At 42.5% G+C, this 18,623-nt stretch overlaps 1 protein-coding gene and 1 long non-coding RNA gene across 5 annotated transcripts in view; one reads left to right on the top strand and one right to left on the bottom strand.

The window, feature by feature from the left end:
* Positions 1–18,623, top strand: part of LOC126048201 (uncharacterized) — a 566,030-nt gene that overhangs the window by 267,801 nt on the left and 279,606 nt on the right. The gene's annotated exons all lie outside the window — the stretch shown is intronic.
* On the bottom strand, positions 37–15,240 carry EEF1AKMT1 (EEF1A lysine methyltransferase 1). 4 transcript variants are annotated; one of them, XM_049822847.1, is made up of 7 exons: positions 15,158–15,228; positions 13,091–13,223; positions 10,013–10,169; positions 9,030–9,112; positions 8,089–8,369; positions 6,484–6,531; positions 37–3,464 (listed from the first exon to the last, which is right to left on the bottom strand). In XM_049822847.1, the coding sequence occupies exons 3-7, from the start codon at positions 10,163–10,165 to the stop codon at positions 3,334–3,336; spliced, it is 696 nt and encodes a 231-aa protein (XP_049678804.1). In that variant the 5' UTR covers positions 10,166–10,169; positions 13,091–13,223; positions 15,158–15,228; the 3' UTR covers positions 37–3,333. The 4 variants fall into 4 exon arrangements, with proteins under 4 accessions (XP_049678804.1, XP_049678802.1, XP_049678806.1 ...); XM_049822849.1 differs by lacking the exon at positions 37–3,464 and adding an exon at positions 3,562–3,808 and having other exon boundaries at positions 15,158–15,227; XM_049822845.1 differs by lacking the exon at positions 13,091–13,223 and having other exon boundaries at positions 3,273–3,464; positions 15,158–15,240.

Raw genomic sequence — 18,623 nt, 5'->3', positions numbered from 1 at the left:
CCTCCTGATGTGGAAGAACTTCTCACCCTCTGAGAAGAAGGAAATGGTAATCAGAGGGGCTCAAAAGGGAAGCAGACATACAAAACTGGAGAAACACTGCATTAGACGAAACTTCAGCAGTCTAACTTCTTATAGTTTCACTATTAAATTGTGTGGTTTTTCTCCACACACACACTTCAGACAGGGTGAAGTTGGACCTTCAGACTCCACAATGTAGAAAGCAAAGTCTTCACAGTAAAAGGTGCCATGGTTTAACTCCAGCCAGCAACTAGGCACCACGCAGCCACTCCCTCACCTCCCTCACAGTGGGATGGGGGGAGAGAATCAGGAGGGTAAAAGTGAGAAAACTCATGGGCTGAGATAAAGAAAGTTTAACAAGTAAAGCAAAAGCAGCACGCGCAAGCAAAGCAAAACAAAGAATTCCTTCACCACTTCCCATGGGCAGGCAGGTGTTCAGCCATCTCCAGGACAGCAGGGCTTCATCACACGTAACAGTGACTTGGGAAGACAAACGCCATCATTCCGAAGGTTCCCCCTTCCCTCTTCTTCCCCCACCTATATATGCTGATCATGATGTCATATGGTCTGGAATATCCCTTGGGTCAGTTGGGGTCAGCTGTCCCAGCTGTGTCCCCTCCCAGCTCCTTGTGCCCCCCCAGCCTGCTCGCTGGTGGGGTGGGGGGAGAAGCAGCAAAGCCCTTGGCTCTGTGTGAGCACCGCTCAGCAGGAACGAAAACATCCCTGTGTTATCATCAGCACTGTTTTCAGCACAAATCCAAGACATAGCCCCATACTAGCTACTATGAAGAAAATTAACTCTACCCCAGCCAAAACCAGCACAAAGGGAGTAAAAAAAACCCCAAACAACAACACAAAAATGCCAAACTACACAGCCCTCAACATCTAGTAATAACCAGAAGGGCTACCAGCTAAAGCTCTGGCTAAACACTGCCCTCCAGCAAAACTCATCTGTCTGCCCAGACACTTTTGTTATACAAATTTGTCTGCAACAAATTAGTTACTAGAGCACATGGATTTATTTGTATGATGTGGAGAAAAAAAAATAAATCTCACTTTTTGTTGCAACTCTCTTGTCCTGCAGGCATAAATTACAGAGTCATTTTGAGGTTTTCAAGTAACTAGAGCATGTTCTGGGAATTCCTAGGAGTTGCAGGCTAAGATCAGGTAAATGGAACATAATCTGTTTCGCCAATCCAGAAAAACAGATGCTTTAGCTTACATATAGCTTCAGGAATTGGATGACTGAAAGGAAAGTACTAGAGAACTGCAAAACCTCAATGGATCAATAGATTATGTATGTTGGCGACCTCCTTCTCGTCATACTGCCACAAGTGCAGAAAGCTTCATATGGTTACAAACAGCCTTGTATTATCTTACTCAGAAGCCCATTTTCCTTTTTTAATCCTCAAGCTCCTCTGTGACAGACTTTTTAGCTGAGCCAATTTGCTTCCCGATCCAGCTTTCCAGTTAGGTGTCTCTTAAAAGCTATGTTTGTGTTTTAGCGTGATCAAGTGTTCGATAATTCTTAGTGAACAACTGTTTGTTAATAACTTAACATCAAGAACCATTAGCTACACAAACATTTGTTAACCTTCAAAATATCCATCCATATATAAACCCTCTCTGCATTACTCATGTGGAAAAGGTTATTAAATACGTTTGTTTGGAATTTAATTTTTTTAAAGAGATCATCACTTCATGGATTTATATCAGTTTCACTTCAACTGTGGTGTGACATTTTCCAGCTTCTAGCCCTCTGGTTACAGCTGCTGCAGCCTTGCCTTTAATTTGCATGGGGGGAGGAAGGGTTCATTGGAGTTGCTTCAAGGCTCACAAACTGTTGACACAAGGCAGACATGAAATGCCTCATTGAACCAACTCCAGGCCCAATAAATGCAAACAATTCAAAGCTGAAACTATCTGGCAGCTGCAGCTGATTTGAGAAAATTTTTGTTGTGCCAGGAAAATCTTTTCCTTCAACGAGGTTGTCCCTGGAATACATTAGGAGCCACAAAACACAGAACAATATCCTTGGTAAAGAGATTATTTTATTCTCTGTAGTATCACTTAAGATAGGTTGGAAAATTCCTATCATTCAGGAAGGTTGGGGAAAGCCTGAGATGCTAGTTTTGGTTTACTAGCCAGTCATTACATGAAGGTGTCTGAACAGGCAGAAGTCTACAGCTGCAAGTAAACAAGAAATCACATGGGGGAACATGAAAGCAGCAAAGGGAAAAAGGGAAAAAGGCTATGATGTGCTCAGAAAGTATAAACACCCATTAATCTCACTGGGATTAGGGAACAGCCATAACTACCTGGACTAGGGCACATGAGGGAGATCAAGTGAATTCAACATGTTTTGCTGAGTAGTGGCATGAGCTACCACTTGGTTTTGCTGTACTCACACCTAAGGAGGCTGCAGAACACGAGCAGACCCAGAGTGGCAGCACAGCCCTGACAGTGGCTGACAAGGGGCTTCTGCAGCCCGAACCCAGCCGCCCCATTTCCCAGCTCACTGCACTGCACTGGGGCTGCGCCATGCAGGGAACCAAGGGAGAGTGGCAAAACCAACCATCAGAGATACTTCCCACTTGCTCAGGTACGGAGAGGCATGGGCGGAGGGGTGAAGGCACTTGTGTGGTACAGAGACAGGCTAACTGTGCAGTATCGAGCTGAGAGCAACACCATTTTTAACGGGAAGTGCGGATTAGGTCTTGATGGAAGCAGTACCTTGGACTTCATGCAACAGCATTTCTAGAAGTTTCATTTGTCATCTGGGGTGAGGTGCAGGCAGCTGCAGTGTATTCTCTTCCCCCGACAGCCATCAGCCAGTGCACAAGACCCCAGGTTTCCTCTGCCAGGTGTCACATTCATATCGACAGCAGGGCATTGAGATATCCTGCTGCTGCACAGTGCCTGTTCCTGCATCCAAGAGGCTGTAGCACATACGACTCTGCAGTCATGAATGCCACTGGAAAAGCAGCGTGGTGGTAACACTTCACCACAGTTTGTTCCAATAGAAAGCCATCCATGAGACATCCACAATAAAGAAAGCTAAACGCTACTTGATGCTGAAGTTTTTTTTTCATAATCCTATTACAGAGAAAAAAGATTTTGCTGTCACATAAATATTTCTTAAAGTTACTGCGATGGCATAAAGTACAAATTCGCTACGAATTTTTGTGACTTGTAGCCTTCTCAGAAACACAGGTACTTCCTTGGAAACAAGTATGACAGAAACAGTTTACCTCCTGTCATTGATGAAGGCTGTGAATGCCCCTAGTCAGGCTCTGCTTGGGCAGCTGCCTGTGCTCACCAGGCTTTTAAGAGGGAAGCCGGTGGACAACGGGCTGCTCTGTTGAGCGCATCAAACACAGATTTACATGTCCACTCATCTTCATAATCGTGCATCTTCACAGTGCCTCTTTTCAAAGCCGTCTGACCTACATGTGAGAAGCAGCAGTTATTTTCTTGGTGAGCTGAATTTCTTGGTTCAATTGAATGGTGTACTTTTATTTTTTTAAGAAAGGTCTGACGAAGTTAGCATAGTTGTCTTTTAATTCTGATATAGAGAGTCCAACAACACACATTTACCAAAATGAAGCAGACAACTGAAGGAATTAATAGCAAAGCAGCAATACAGGTGAAGCTTGTATTTGAACAGCACATCTTAATTTAGGTGGGTGGCGGGGGAAGAATATCATCCCTTCTGGCAATCCTACCTGTCCCACTTGAAGCCTCTATGTAGTTAAAAATAAAGTTTCAGGAGTTACTTCATGGTCTCCATCTGCTTGGTGTGCAAGACATTGAGGTAATAAACATAAAAAAGTTTACAATTGTGAAGTATAGATTTGTGCCAATACCTATTCATTTAAGATTCTGGTTTGCTTTATTTTGAAATGGGCCACGTAAATTAATGGCATAGCCTCCTGGAAAACAGCTAAACCCAGCTGTATGTCACCTGTGAACAGTCATTTTCGGGGGGGATTCTGGCTTTATTGGGCCCAGCAGCAAGAATGGCTTCTGGTTTGAAAGGCAAAACTGTATCAGCTGTGGGCTCACAGAGACTGTCAGAAGAGCCTGGTCTCCATTCCCCCTGTGAGCTCTTCCCCTGCTGCACTTTTCTTGTTTTAACAATAACTATTACCAGTCTGATAGAAACCAAGGTGCGTGAAAGAGAAAGAAAACTGGTATCATGAAACTCAGGAACACTATATGGGGGGAAAGGGGAAGAAGCAGCGGATGATAGAAAATGTGAGGAGGGCAAAGCCTTAGGAAGACAGCAGATCTCTTGGAAAATGGGGAAGAGAGCAAGAGTGGCTTGGACAGGTATTTATGAACCAGTGTTGTGTCCAGCTCAGGAAGCACAATTCTCCGAGCACTGAGAGAGGATTATATTCCATCTACATTATTCCTGCTCATTTGTTTACTCTACCAGATGGGAAAATCTGCATCCAAACAGCAGAAATGCACAAACACATGAGTATTATCTCTACCTTATTAGAAGTCTCATCTTACAAGCTTAATTAGTTTATCCCCACCACAAAATGTATTTCTTAATACTTCATTTTAGGCGCTTCATTTTGTAGATGCAGCATTTCTGTTAGCCTTTTTACACAATCACAATATATAAATATGACATATAAAGACAAGTACTTATGTTTTGTATAGTATATTTATAGCTGATAAAACTGTTGAGTGCCTTGGAATTTATGAACCAGCTTTCACCCAAAAATACATTAGCAGTGTAGTCAAAAGGTTAGTCAAAACTGGCATTAAAAATTTTCAGTTACCAAAAATACCTAGTATCCCAAAGTTTTTCTAATGCATCATCTATTTTGATTGAAATTGATTGAAATATAGCCCAAACCTTGATATAAAATTTAACATTTGTCATTAGAAACAGTGGGAGTTCATCAATACATTATGTTATACCTCAGTGGCCTTGTAAGATTCAACAATTTCTAAGATGCTTCTATTCTACTGCTCTACTGCTGTCTGTGGAACAGGAGGCAAAGATAAAACTAGGCAATTGGAAAAAAATGACTGTTCTTATAACTCCAAACTTGACATACCTGTAAATCATCTTTAACTTGATACTGAAATCCACTAAAAAGCAGGCACTGTATTTAATCGGATCCATTGTGATTCAAGATTTAAGAGACTAACATGTATAGGTCCCGTTACTACAAAAGTGTCTCATAACCAACAGTAAAAGTAACTCCAAGTGAGAACCCATGAACACAGTTTGAAGCACTAATGGAAAGACTGGCTGACCTGTTGCATTTTAATTTAGTAGTTACTTTGTATTCCAGGTGATTTGGCCTGACTAATGTGTAGGATTCTTAATGAAAGTAAACCTCTTTCTAATGGGGAAATCCTTACTGTGCTTTTTTCAAGGAAACATCAGGTTTATACCACCTCTGGAGATTAGCTGAACTAGTAAATAGGACAGCCTAGTTGTGTGGTTTTTTAAAAGCTCATGATGTTCTGTTGCACTAACACATAAACATCACAAAATAAATACACTGTACTTCTGGCAAAGAGATGTTTAACAACTTACATTACTTTTTCTCTAGTACAGCATACATACATACGTACACAAGTTTACATGGTAGTAAGTGATGACAAAATAGATCTTATCTTTTACAAAAAGAAAGTCTGGGTTTGTGACAAGGCTTTAGAGAAAAGGTAAAATAATAACCACAAGTTTTAAAAAAGCCAGTCTGGCAACAATAGTGGATAGTAGGTCTTATCTTACTTGGCAACTGGCAGGTAGTTGTGATTATTATTAAAAGCAACTGGAGAGGCCTCCCCAGAAGGAGACCTATTTTCTCTTCTAGTTATCCTTTATAAAAACATCAGTCTGCTGGATAATGAATCTGAAAACATGACATGTTCAAAACATCCCTCAATCCTTTTATTAAGGGAGCATCTCTCAAGATTGAAAGGAGACCACTATTCATGCTCTTTCAACCATCCACTAGCTGCCAAGTCATCGGCTGATGCAATGACAATTCTGATGTCTGTGAGGCAAGCACCTATGTGTTGTTATAAGCCAACCAGCTAAAATCACTTCAGAGAGGTCACTGAAGAGTCCTTGAATGGTAAAAACTACCAGTTAGAATGAAACTCTAACAGAGAAGTTCCCATTATCCAGCACCTGCATTGTTTGGTCCCCATTTACCTAACAGGTGAGATACAAAACAGTTAACTGCAAATGCTCACACATTTAAAAGAGAGGCTATCACACCGTGTTGATTAAAGCTAGCCCAGAAAACAGTACTTGGAGCTGAGTATTTCAGCACTGAGAAATGTGGAGTCACTGACAAAAAAACAGGAAGGAGCTTGACTGAAAAAGTAGTAGATCTTCTTATGAGAATCAGTCCAGTCCAGAAGCATAGTTCACGTAACATCGAAATTCATTGGCTAAATTTCGCGAGTGTTTTGGAATAAACTTACATATCTTCACACCAAGATGCTTTGCTGCCTGTTCCTCCATGATTGCACCTGCAGCAAAAATAAGTAGTATTCAATGAGAAAAACAGTAACAGAATGTTTGGGCTTTTTTAATAGCTCCTCCCAAATGCATACATAGAGAGAGCCTGCTTTTTTTAAGGAAGCAAAGCTTAAAGCAGCTACACTATCAGCCCTCTTTAACAACTGAATCTACTGGAAAATTTAAAATAAATCTGAAAGAATAGAAGATGCCCCAAGGAAATGAATGTCCAAGAAGTTTCATAAAAATAGGCAGTGGGTAAGATCAGTGCCCCTTTTATAGAAAACAGAAACTTGAACTCAATCTTCTTGCTACATGCCAAAGAAATTACCTGGTAGGGAGCCATGGGAAATGCAAACAGATTACATATACTCTTCCACTTAAATAAACTGCAGTGCGATATTTACAGCTACACACTGAGAAATCATTTCCTTGAGCAGTATTTCTCAAACTTTGTAAACTGAAGACCACCTATATCCATTTTAGGGAAAAAAATTCTGAGAACCATCCTTGTGCATGACTGCCATGTGCAATTAAACAAAGAAGTAGGCTTTGTACGGCCATATATATACATATATATTATTTTACATTTTCTTTATTTTGCCTGCTTGGTTGACTTCCCTCAAATTGTATGTATGTCCTTTGTTTTTTTGCAAAAGTTTCCTGGATGTCTTCAGATGTCTTATAATAAGATTACATTTTAAGAAACACCATGGCTAAAGCAGATACTCATCACTTCTTAAACCAGCAAGTGCAAGTACAGTTAGTAAGTTATCCAGTTTCACTGCTCTTATCGCTGGTTTTTAATTCCTCCTGCTGTATTTCAGTGCCTAAAGTCTCCTTACTTGAAACACAGTAGCAGAATCCCCTCATACATTCATTCAGATTAAAATTTCTATGTTTAGCAGTAAGGACGGGTAGTATATATATTTAAAAAAAAAGTTGATTTTGTTTTTCTTTTCAAGACTTAGCTAAAATCATCCCACTTTACTCAGCAAAGGCCATTCCAACCTATTTGTCATTCTTTCTACTTAGCTCACCTTCGATGTTAAGTAGTATTAGCATTTAAGCATTGTAGGTCCCTTCCAACTGAAGCAGTCTATTCTAGTCTATTCTAATTTTGTATGTGGCAGCTGAAATCCTGCAGCTACTGACACGTTTAAAAAAATCACAAATTTGTACTGTTATTGAATAAGACATTAACAATAAGTTGCACCTATGTTTGTCATACCCAGATTTCAATCATTGCAATTATAGAGAGTGGCCCTTTTACAAGAAAAAAAATATTTCTGGAATTTTGCAGGATGATCTTGTAATTCTTCAAAAATTTAGTAAAACTCATAATGCCATATGAAAAAAGTACTGACTACAACTATTAAAAAACACATGCCTTCAATTTAAAATAACGGTTGAACTGAAGTATTTCAATAAAAAGTGTAGGATACATATTCCTCCTTGAATTAATGATAAATTAGTATTATTTAGTATTTTTCTCACTTGAGTAAGTTCGTCTTTTGAGAGAGAGAACAAGGTGCTTAATGGTGACCTAATATTTTTATCAATTATACCTGTGCAAAGCAGAATCTTTCCTTTTGTTAAGTATTTGATGGTCTCTGCAGTTTTTTGAAGACATTCCTCAGACAGATAGGGTGGATCTGCTATTACGATGTCAAAACTGTGTGGCAGGAGATTTTCAGGTAAGTTCAAAGGGTGGTTGTAATCATAGAAGATAAATTCTTCTCCATATACAGAAAACCTTTTGTCGTACTCCAGTATACATGCTGAAAAATCTTTACCATCCTGTTCTTTCAGTTTCTGGTACACACTCGGTGCACTAACACATGCTATCCTGAAAAAGAGACAGTAACTTAGAATATTAATGTAAAAGGCAAATAACAACAACAAACCCTGCAGCAGTCCTCAGGGCTGCTTTGGGAAATCATTTTAAATAATTATTCCCAAAAATGTAAGCTATACTTCCTCCATTGTAACAAATAATTACTTTAATAACAGATTTTTAAGTATTGAAGCCATTACCTATTCAACCTCCATGCTGCATAAAGACCTTAAGCTTAACTACAGAGAAAGTCTTGTTTCAGAACAGCACGGAAATATACTTGAAAACTTAAAATTAAAAACGACTCCTTACAGAAATAGGAAGAAAACCAAGTTTTTCCATCTGTTCTACAGAAACACTGTATGAAAACAGAGAAAAGAATTACAAGTCATTAATATGCTCTGGAGCTCTTTGTATTTCTCAAAAAATAAAAAGATTCACAGTAAGCTTTTTCAAGGCAGAGCCTACAACATTCAATGAAATGCTAAATGGTAAGATCAGTATGAACTATTAATTAAATAAATAATAGCAAAGCATTTCTGCAGTATCTCAATTGAACAAAGATCAACTACAATGAGTAACGAATTAAACTTCATGCTCTACCTACATAGTAGAAACAAAATATTTACAGAAAAGACATGTTAAATCTACAATGTAATTATTAAAACCTACCTGCCACCTTTTCCAGCTGCCACAACTGCTTCATTAGCCAGGCATGATGCAGTTTCATCGCTGTACCAAAACTGGCTCAATTGCTGAGAAAGATAATGCACAATTACAAACAACATCATATCTTCTGACTGTGCTATGTACAGTTAGGTGTGGTGAGTCATATTTGAAGAAAATCAAAATCCATAGAAACTTCTCAGTTCACAAACTATAAAGCTGGAAAGGTGACTATTTTCCTGACAGTGTTTTTACTTCTGTAATGAAGCGACATGCAGCCAGTAGCTTACACTGTGTGTTTCCAAAGCATTTAATGCAGGATTGGGAAAACAAAGTAATGCAAAATCACTGACAAGAGTTAGCTCAAACTCAACGTGCAGATGCACAATATTTATGTGCTCTTGAGTTACTTTAGCAGAAGAGGAAAAAGGAACTTGAAACGTGACAGTATAGAAGGAAATAAAGGATAAAAGTACTAAATCAGAAGAGATCAGAAAAAGGAAGAGTTAAAAAAAAAAACAACCCAGAGACAAATCAGAAATCAGTCTGTCAGAAGAAAAAAAAGCAGCAAAGCAGCAATCTATAAAACCAACGAAATAAAACACAGAAATATGATGTGAAGTGAAAGATCACTTGATCTTGTTACACTGCATTTGTCTCAAACTCAGGGAAGAATCTTTACTACCTTCACATACCGGGCTGGAGTTAAAACTTCCAGAAGGGATAGATGCTTCTGTTGGCAGCCTTATTCCCTCTTCATGTAATTTCAGTTTGTACCCGCCACACACATGTAGAACAGACAACTATACCCAGATTTAATATTAAAGCAAATACCCCACAGTGTTACTGTCCATGAATAAGTTGATTTTGCTACTCTAGGAACATCTTGAGCGTTCCCCTTTTTAATTCCATTTCATTATCCATCCACAGAAGAAACTTGGTAAAGGCGACTCCTCTAACTTCATTCACTGAAGTTTATAGTTTCTTACCCAGTCTTCTTCTATTGAGCCGATGGAATATTGATTAAACCCTTGGGAGGTCTTCATGCCCTCTCTCTGCTGCTGTTCCAGATAGAACTCCTGGAGGGCAGCCAGCGTATGGGATGAAAGCTGGGGAATGTCATCATCATCATCATCATCCATTTTTCTAGATGTCAACCAGAGGGAAAAAAATAATTAAAGTAACCCTTTTCAATGGTGAATGCTTTTAATAACAGCATAGTCTCCTGAGGTAAAACAACCTCCACTGACAGTGCAAACTTAGTCTAACAGCTAACTAGGAAAACCTCCTCACAAGCGAAAACATATTCCCTCTACTTAGGAGCTCTTCAACCAGTGACAGGCAGATTGGAAATAACATGCCTCCAGAGAAAATTCAGGAACAGCAGCAGCACTGTTCCCTTTCTATACAACACAGATTTGGCTTATATTCTTACAGGGAACTTGTCATTACCATTCTTGATTTCCTGAATCTGTAAACCTTTTTTGTATCAGCTTGCAGAAAAAACAACCTTTAGTGGATCTGGCAAATCCTATAGAAATTATTCCCTTCCCTCCTAAAAATAATGATGGCTACTGGTCATTCCTTTCCATGTTCAAAAGTCACACCATTCTGACTCAAAATGAAGTAAACCAGCATTCTAGGATCAGCATCACCTGGCTTTAACTTCCACACCATAAAAAGATTCCTCTGAATACCAGAAACCTTCTGCAAACAAAAGCAGGCAAGAAGCTCAAGAAGATGTTTTTCTAAGATAACACTACTCAACTGAAAATTTGTGTATTTTGTGTGTAAGACATGGACATAACTCGTATCAAAAAGACACGGTATATACTAATGGAAAAGTACAGCCATTTTCAGAAAACTCTTGAACTGGGTCACACTGCACAGTATCGCTGAACCCTGCTCACCCCAGGCAGCCAAGTGGCATCTGCCCAGAGGAAAAGCCAACGCGTTTGTGTCCTTCCCAGAAGGGACAGTGCCACCTCCTGGAACGAAGGAGACGAAACCAGAAACCCTGCATGTGAAAAGTACTGGAGAAAACTTGAAAAGATTCTTCTCTCAAGAAACCCATTTTCTCCCATGTTCTGATCTAACAACTAGCACACGAGCAGTGACTTGAACAGAACTTGGAAACGGGTGTACGCTGACCTTTGTGCAGAAGTCACTGAGAGAGAACCACGTGCCATCTGAACTGTGTGCAACTTCAAAAGTTAAGTATAATTTGAAGTATAGCTGCTCGTGGTTTTTATTCTCCCCATTCCCTGCATTACAACAAGAACTCCAGAATTCACGGTCTCCTCCCCTTCCACCCTTCCCTCCATGCTGCTCGCCCTAGCAGAGTTTCCAGACATTTCCTAAAGCACAGCTTCTCCCTACCTGCTGGAAAAATGGTATCATTAACCTGCCACTGTGAGATAACTCATCAGTCTTCACTAGAATAATTACTCTGCCACTCCACTGACACAGTACACACCTACATGTGATAAGAGTAAAGCACTTAGCTTTTCCAGAGTATCCTTTATTGACTTGCTGGTTTCTCAGGCAGAGCTTGAAGACCCACCTATGCCATTAGTCTCATGCATGAGAATTCAGGAGTCAAGCTACCTAGTAAAACTAAAATCGCTAATTTCATCCCTAGTGTTTTGTTGAATAAAACATAAATGCTTTAAAATTATTTATATTATTAAACTATGTATTATTTAAAGTATTTACTATAGAAATGACTGCAAATTCACACAGATAATACAGGTTTTGGCAACAATGCTCTAACAATACACAATGCTACAGTCCATTTTAGGCCCTATACAAGAACTCTTTTTCATTGGGACAGACATTAGAAGTTTAAAATCACTCCTCATCTCAAAACTTTTTTATTAAGTGCATCATACATGTAGTAATCTTGTTTGCTATTATCCCCTAGGCAAGGACATATCTATGCTTTGACACTTAAGAAACTGAAACAGATGCAAACTTGCAGTTCTTAAGTCAAATGCTGAAAATTTGATCTTATGTTCAGTGAGCCCATACAGGCATTTGCAAGGACTAAATCCATGCCCATGAAATGAAACCCTCATAAATAAAATTGCTGATGAACCATTACCCATGGTTTCAGTAGATAAAAAGGCATACAGCCATAGACAGCTTTTTTCTAGAAATATTTTTCTAGTTGATTTTTTAATAGTCTTCCTTTCGGTTTTTAAATTAAAGCCTTAGGAACCAAGCAGTAATTAACTGTGAGGTTGCAAGGAGAGGTAACTCAGAACATATGCTAGAAATATTATGTACATCTATCAAGAACACCTTCAAAATTCAAGATATTTTTCTGAATATACATATATTGTCTATATATACTGACTTAGGTCATTAGCATGAAGACATTTTCATGCTCAAGAATGACATCAGAAAACTATTAAAGTGAGTTTATGTGAACAAGACTTGTAAATTCCTTTGAATTCAAGGGAGAAAGTTCTACTCCTTGAAAGCCCCTCTATACCCCTCCCAGAAAGTTCACTGCTCTCAAGTCCAGAAACAACCCTGAAAGTTTTGGGGGAGGATGGGAGGAAGCAGAGAAACTCACAGTGCCTCTGGCACTTAGGGAACCTTTAAACTTTATTAACTCCCAAGGCTCCTGAGCCCTGAGGCTCCAGCTTGCCTATCCATGCTTGCCCCAGCCCCTGGGTCCCTCCACAAGCAGCCTGTGCTCTGTCCTCACGCAGACTCCCTAGGAGAGAAACAGAGAAATGCTAGGCCATACCTACATCTGTTTTGTACAGTCTTTCAATACAAATCAAAAATTCTCAAACATCTGAGAGGTCATCCTCAAGCACAGGCAGCCAGCTTGTTCCCCTGCAGTCAACTGGGAAAAACTCAAAACCTCAAGTTTTTGGGGCCCGGGTGCCATGAAACAGAACGGCTTCTGAATAGGAAGGTTAAGTCAGGGGATGTCAGAAAAGCAGAACTGACAAACCTGCACACAAACCTGAAGCAGTTTTCTTACGTACCAATGGTTTTGTGGAGCAGGGAAAGAGGGACAAGGCAGGGTGTGTGGACCAGGAGCAGCTTACCTGCCACAGACCTGAGAACAGCTCCATTTCAGGATTAAGTCTGGAGAACTTTTTGATAATGTCCACAGCAAATGGTTCAAGAGGAAAGCTGTACTAGTTCAGATCAAGGGTTGATACTGGTCATTCTTCTATCCTGAAGGTGGCCAAAAGCAGCTGTCTCAGAAGGAGCGAGGTAAGGCGAGTATATGTGATACCTCCCCACTCTATACTCTCCCAGACTTAAACCATTTGCCACTAAGGGCGTTGTTTCTGCATCTGAAGTCATTTATTCTGTGAATGTAGTTCTCGTAGAGACACTTGTCCAGTATCCCTTAAATTCACATAAAGTTTTTTAATCTATAATGTTCGCTGGTACGAAGTTTTATTTTATAACTACCTCTTCTTGCTGTGAACGTGGCTACTAGCTTCACGTGATGCAAATACTTCTTGTATTGGAAGAGAAAGCAAATGGTTGAGCCCTTATACACTCCACAGCACTCCATGTGTCATTTCACAGACACCTGTAAGTCAACCTCCCTCCCTCACTCCGCAAGTTGGCTCTTTTCTAGCCTGAAGGGCCTTAACCCACTCTATTGACTGGTTGACAAAAGTCTTTCCATGCTTTTCCTCATCCTTGTTAAACACTTCTAAATACCCTTTTTTTGAGGTAAGGAGACTAGAACTCTAAGCAGTACCTAAGATATGGGTGATCACACATTTATGTTGTCATTTTAAGATGTTTTCTGTTACCGTCTATTTCTTTTCCTAAAAAATTCTAACATTTGATGTGTTTTTCTGGCTGCCACCAAACACTCGTATGATGTTTTTGGAGAATCACTTATCATAATCCTGAAGCCTCCTGCCTAAGCGGGGATGGTGTCCAATGAGAACATGATTAAGTAGAGTTTACAAAGAAATTTAAAAGGATCTACCAAGAGCTCCAAGATACCAGCACGTACAGAACAAAACTAAAGAGCAGTTCTGGTCCCTTCATCTCAACAAAAAGCAAGAGAAAATATTGAAACTATAAAATGTTCAAGGGTCCTGAGCCATCCAAAGACTAGAATAGCTTTTACAGGGGAATGAGTACTAGGAAGTAACTGAGAAGGGGTATGACAGAGCCTGTCATCGTGAGTGGCATGAACACCACGGGCAAAGATCAACTACTGTTTTCCAAGGCAAGAACTAGAAGGTAACAAGTGTGGGCTGCAAGAGCCTGGTTCAAATACAAAATCAAAAGGAGCTGGTTCTCGACGCAAGGTGTTGCTGAGCTACAGAATCCCTGTCGGCAATGTAAGTTCATAGTGCTTCAAAATGACACAGAAAAGTTTATAGAAGAGAAACTCTCAGAGGATTACTAAATATGCAGAAACTGCATTGGATTCAAAAAGCGCGGTCTGGAGGCCAGGAAGCTACTTGAAGGAGAAGGGAAGTGTGATGTATTCTAGCCCAATTCTCATCCTTTTTAATAAGCATAGGCAGAGAGGGAGGGTAGGCTAGACTCAGAACCGCTGTAACCCTCCTCCGTGTGAACGACGAAAACACTGACAGTTTCTGAAGGCTCTTTTTTTCCTGCTCCCTCTTGTATTTAACCGCTTTAAGCGCCCACTGCTGCCAAGTACGTACCCCCCTCCCGCCTCCCCAGGTGCGAGGGGTTCCCCAGGGAAGCACGCTGCCCGAGAGGCGAGCCCCCCGCCGCCCACCAGCCCTCTCCTCGGCCGCCACCTACCCCGGAGCAGCGGAGAGGCGAGCAGAGCAAGGAGCAGGACGCTCCACTGCCCCAAGGCTGACAGGAGCCACCCTCCCGCCTCAGCAGCCCCTTCCCCGCCGGGAGCGGCCCGTCCCCACCGCAAGGACCGCGACACCCTTGCGCCTCCCGCAGGCCGCCCCCTGGCAGGGCCTCAAACGCCACTAGCGCTCAGCCGACACCGCCCCTCCGCCGCGGGAGTCCCGGTCCGGCAGCAGAACAGGCCCCGGTCCCGCCGCCCGCGGAGAGGGGAACGCCGGCCTCCCTCACGGGCGGAGGGGCACGCGTCCTCCGCCTCCCCACCACTCCCCGCACCGAGCCCGCCTCCTCACGCCACTCACCGGCCGCCAGATCCCTCCGCGCACGCGGACCTCTCCCACCCCGCCCCGGCGCCGCGCGCAGCGCTCAGTGCCGGCCGAGGGCAGCCGCGCCCCCTGCTGGGGATGAACTTCGGCCGGGCGGGGCGGCGAGCCCGGCGGCCGCTCCGCCAATTGGCTGGAAGGACCGCCGAGCGGGGCGGGGCCAGGCGCTGCCTCCGCCCTCCTCCCCCCCTCCCCGCCCCTGCCTCAGCCGGCCTCCCACCGCCACACGGCGGGCGGGCGGCCGAGCGGATCCGCCGGCCCCTCACCGCCACACGGCGGCGGGTGTCCGCCGGGGCCGAAGGCGCCAGGCCCGTGGCTGGCGCAGCCGGCTGAGGGGGCTGGCGGGACGCTGCTGCGGCGGCAGCCGGAGGCAGGCGTTGGTTCCGCCGTGCCTCTCAGCACTGCGGCGGGCCGGGTGGCTTTAAGGCGATCCGCAGGGCGGCTTCCGACGTACCTCGGTAACGAGCTGCATAAAAAGGGAACGGCCGGCGCAGGTTGCCGGCGGCCCGGAGCGCTGCTGCCGCTTCTCGCGTCCTCCCTTCTTCGGCCTCCTCCCGCGGGGCCCGGCCCACGGGGAACGCGCGTGGTTCGAAGCGGTGACTTCCACAGATGGGGAAGTCTTAGAGGGGCTGCACCTCGAGTTTTAGACAGCCGTAGGTAGCCCGTCACGGGTGTATCCCAAGTTAGCTGCCAGGTGTTGACAAGCCCTGAGCTTTCGCCTTCCCAAACTCCTTGATCCGGGTCTCTTGCCCAGGCTTTCCCTTTGAATTAAACATTATCAAGTTGGAACAAGCTCCTTTTCTGGCATACAGATAGAAGTTGAGCTGCGGCTCAGTTTCAAAAGACAGCAAGCTTTAAAGTACCTTCCTTGGTCAGTTAATTCAGTGCATCTTTCCTTGTGTCAGCTAATTCAGTGCATCTTTCCCTTTGGGCATTAAACGGGATTCCCCTCTGCCCGTTTCTCATCTTGTGCAAGCACAGCGTGCTTGTCCGGCAGTTCCTGTCATCCCACATTGTCCCAAAACAAAAACTTAAGGATTTTTTTACCACTGTTCCCCCCCCCCCCCCCCCCCCCTTCCTGAAGTCTGGTAATTTGTAAAAAGCATTTTCATAACATTGTCTTTCTATTGTTCAGTGACTGTCCTATAAACCAGCTCGTAGAAGGTTGCCCATCAGATAATTTATAATTAGCCCAACAGCAGACTCTCCTCACGTTTGCCAGAGCTAGATGTTCCTATCAGCAATGAGTTGAATAGGAAACTGCTGTTTTACTTACAACCTGTTGAATCTTTTATCTGCTGCAACACGTTGCTGTGGCTGAACGGAAAGTCCCAGGCTCAGCACTGGGCACCTACAAGCAGAGCAGAAATATTTCCTGAAGATAGAAATACTAAATTTGGATAAAATATTTTTGCAGCACAGCTTATGTAGGCAGCAGAGAATCAAATTTTCTTGCCCCCGCAGGATGTGAGGATAGGCTGATTTTTCCTTCAGATCCCCATTCTTTTTACATCTCCCTCCCCCCATTTAGAAGTAAGGCTTTGCAAGATAGTAGAGAACCACGGGCACTCCTGTTTGGTTTTAAAAGACATCCAAGTAGTCTGGATCCGGCATTCAGTGCATTACCCTCTTTGTCTGTGAAAGGTCTTGCCAAAAAAGGTCTTCATCCCAGCACAGAAGATTGTCCTATGTGGAGTGCAACCCATATCCACTTATGTTACCACCACTGCTGTAGTTTACAACAAACAAAAAAACCGCCTTTTTCCTGCACTGCTGCAAAGTGACAGTTATCTGCATATTACTGAGTGCAGTAAGAAATCTGTTTTAGATTCTACAAAGAAGTGACACTTAAGTAATTTTCTTATTTCATGCACGTTTGTAAAGCATTTTACATGAAAAATGTTCCGCATGGGGCAGATAATGAAAGGATAAAGGAGACTAGGCAGACACATACGCTCAGTCCAGATTTCCCGGAGCAAGTCGCCCCTGTGACGAGCGATTCCTCCTCACCAGGAGGGTTACAGAGATCACGCAAGGGCACGTGGCTGTGTGGGGGCTTGGGGGAGCACGCAGGGAGACGTTACTTAGGTTATGATATCAGATACTACTTGGCAGCAAACAGACAGCTCAAGACTTTGCCTGAATCCACGTTACAAGACGGTTCTAGAAGGAAAGAAAGCTCAGGAGGAGCTTGAGTGACCCTGTAGGAAGGAAAACGGGTTATATCTTGCAAAGCAATTTCTTTGGGATGTGAGGACAAGTGAACCACAAATATGGAAACACCTGCAAAGCACACCCTGCAAGAAATGTCTTATTAATAACTAGGTTTTATTGTTTCCCAATCTTTTTTGCAGAAAGGTATTTCAAGTTAAGCTATTCCCCCTACCCTTTCACCGACAGACCCATGTCACGCAGCAGTGACACCGGTATCTCTAAGATGAACCTGACAACAGACCACTGCTACTTTACTAATATAGTCGCTAGTACTCTGTGTCGGACCAGATCAGGAACAGAGCATGAAACAGTTTTTAAAAACACAGTTCTACCTTGGACAGTAATAGAAACTTGTTACTCATAAGGCTTTAGTGGTTTGGTCTTTTGAGTTTTTATTTTATAATATATTGTATTTTTTCTTTACTGACGACAGTCTGTACTTTTCAGCCCTCTTGCTGTAGCACAAGCCATTGCCATATGAAAAAGTATAATCAGTTTTAACTAATATGAAAATAGATTCTCAAATTCCAATTGGAGCATCTCTGCTGTTGCAGAGTAGTGTTTAGCTTTCTTAATAGCTTCCCCCCCCCCAGGTCTCGGCATTTTTAAGGCTGGCAAACCAACTCCACATTCATTTGAAAGGCAGCCAAGCATGCAATACTTTACAACTATACAAGGATTACTTCTAGTTAGCGTCAACATAATCCTACTTCTGAAGATGGAAAATAATAGAAGTGGAAATATTCTACTTGCAGAACAACTTGCAACATCTCATCTTTGTAAGAGAGGCTTACTACATTTTTCTTTCAATACCGAGCCATTCTACAGATGCAGGACAAAACATGCGTGCGAGCCCCGTGGCGCAGCTCTGGGGGGCAGGTGCATCGCAGCTTCCCGGGACCTTGGACAGACTACCCATCCGCCTCTTAAAAGCTTGCAGTCGCTCTCTGAATTCAAGTACAGTAGTCAGTTTTCATCCTCAGTTTATGGACTCCCAACCCTTTCTCTATTGGAGGTGCAAATCTTCTTAGAAACATTACAGCGACACATGATCACAGTGACTTCCTTCCATTTTGCCAGGCTTTGTGGATCCCATGGAAGTAATTCAGGGGCCACAAAGAGGGCTACAGTCTTTAGATTGAAAAACACTCTACTTACGTGACCACTTGCAACTTAATACCACCTAGTGGTATTGATGTTTTAAATAATTTTAGAATTTAAAAAAAACAAC

The sequence above is a fragment of the Accipiter gentilis genome, chromosome 19 (assembly GCF_929443795.1).
Source record: "Accipiter gentilis chromosome 19, bAccGen1.1, whole genome shotgun sequence".
In the NCBI taxonomy this organism is placed as follows: Eukaryota; Metazoa; Chordata; class Aves; order Accipitriformes; family Accipitridae; genus Astur; species Astur gentilis.
The sequence above is the reverse complement of the archived record's forward strand: the minus strand, read 5'-3'. Positions and strand labels throughout refer to the sequence as shown.

Bases quoted from the DNA above. Each gene is read 5' to 3' on its own strand.
- EEF1AKMT1 (XM_049822845.1), bottom strand. From the start codon at position 10,165: ATGGATGATGATGATGATGATGACATTCCCCAGCTTTCATCCCATACG. The intron at 8,370-9,029 runs GTAGGTTTTAAT...TCTCTTTTTCAG, and splicing joins GCAGCTGGAAAAGGTGGCAG to GATAGCATGTGTTAGTGCAC. The intron at 6,532-8,088 runs GTATAATTGATA...TTTTTGCTGCAG, and splicing joins AAAGATTCTGCTTTGCACAG to GTGCAATCATGGAGGAACAG.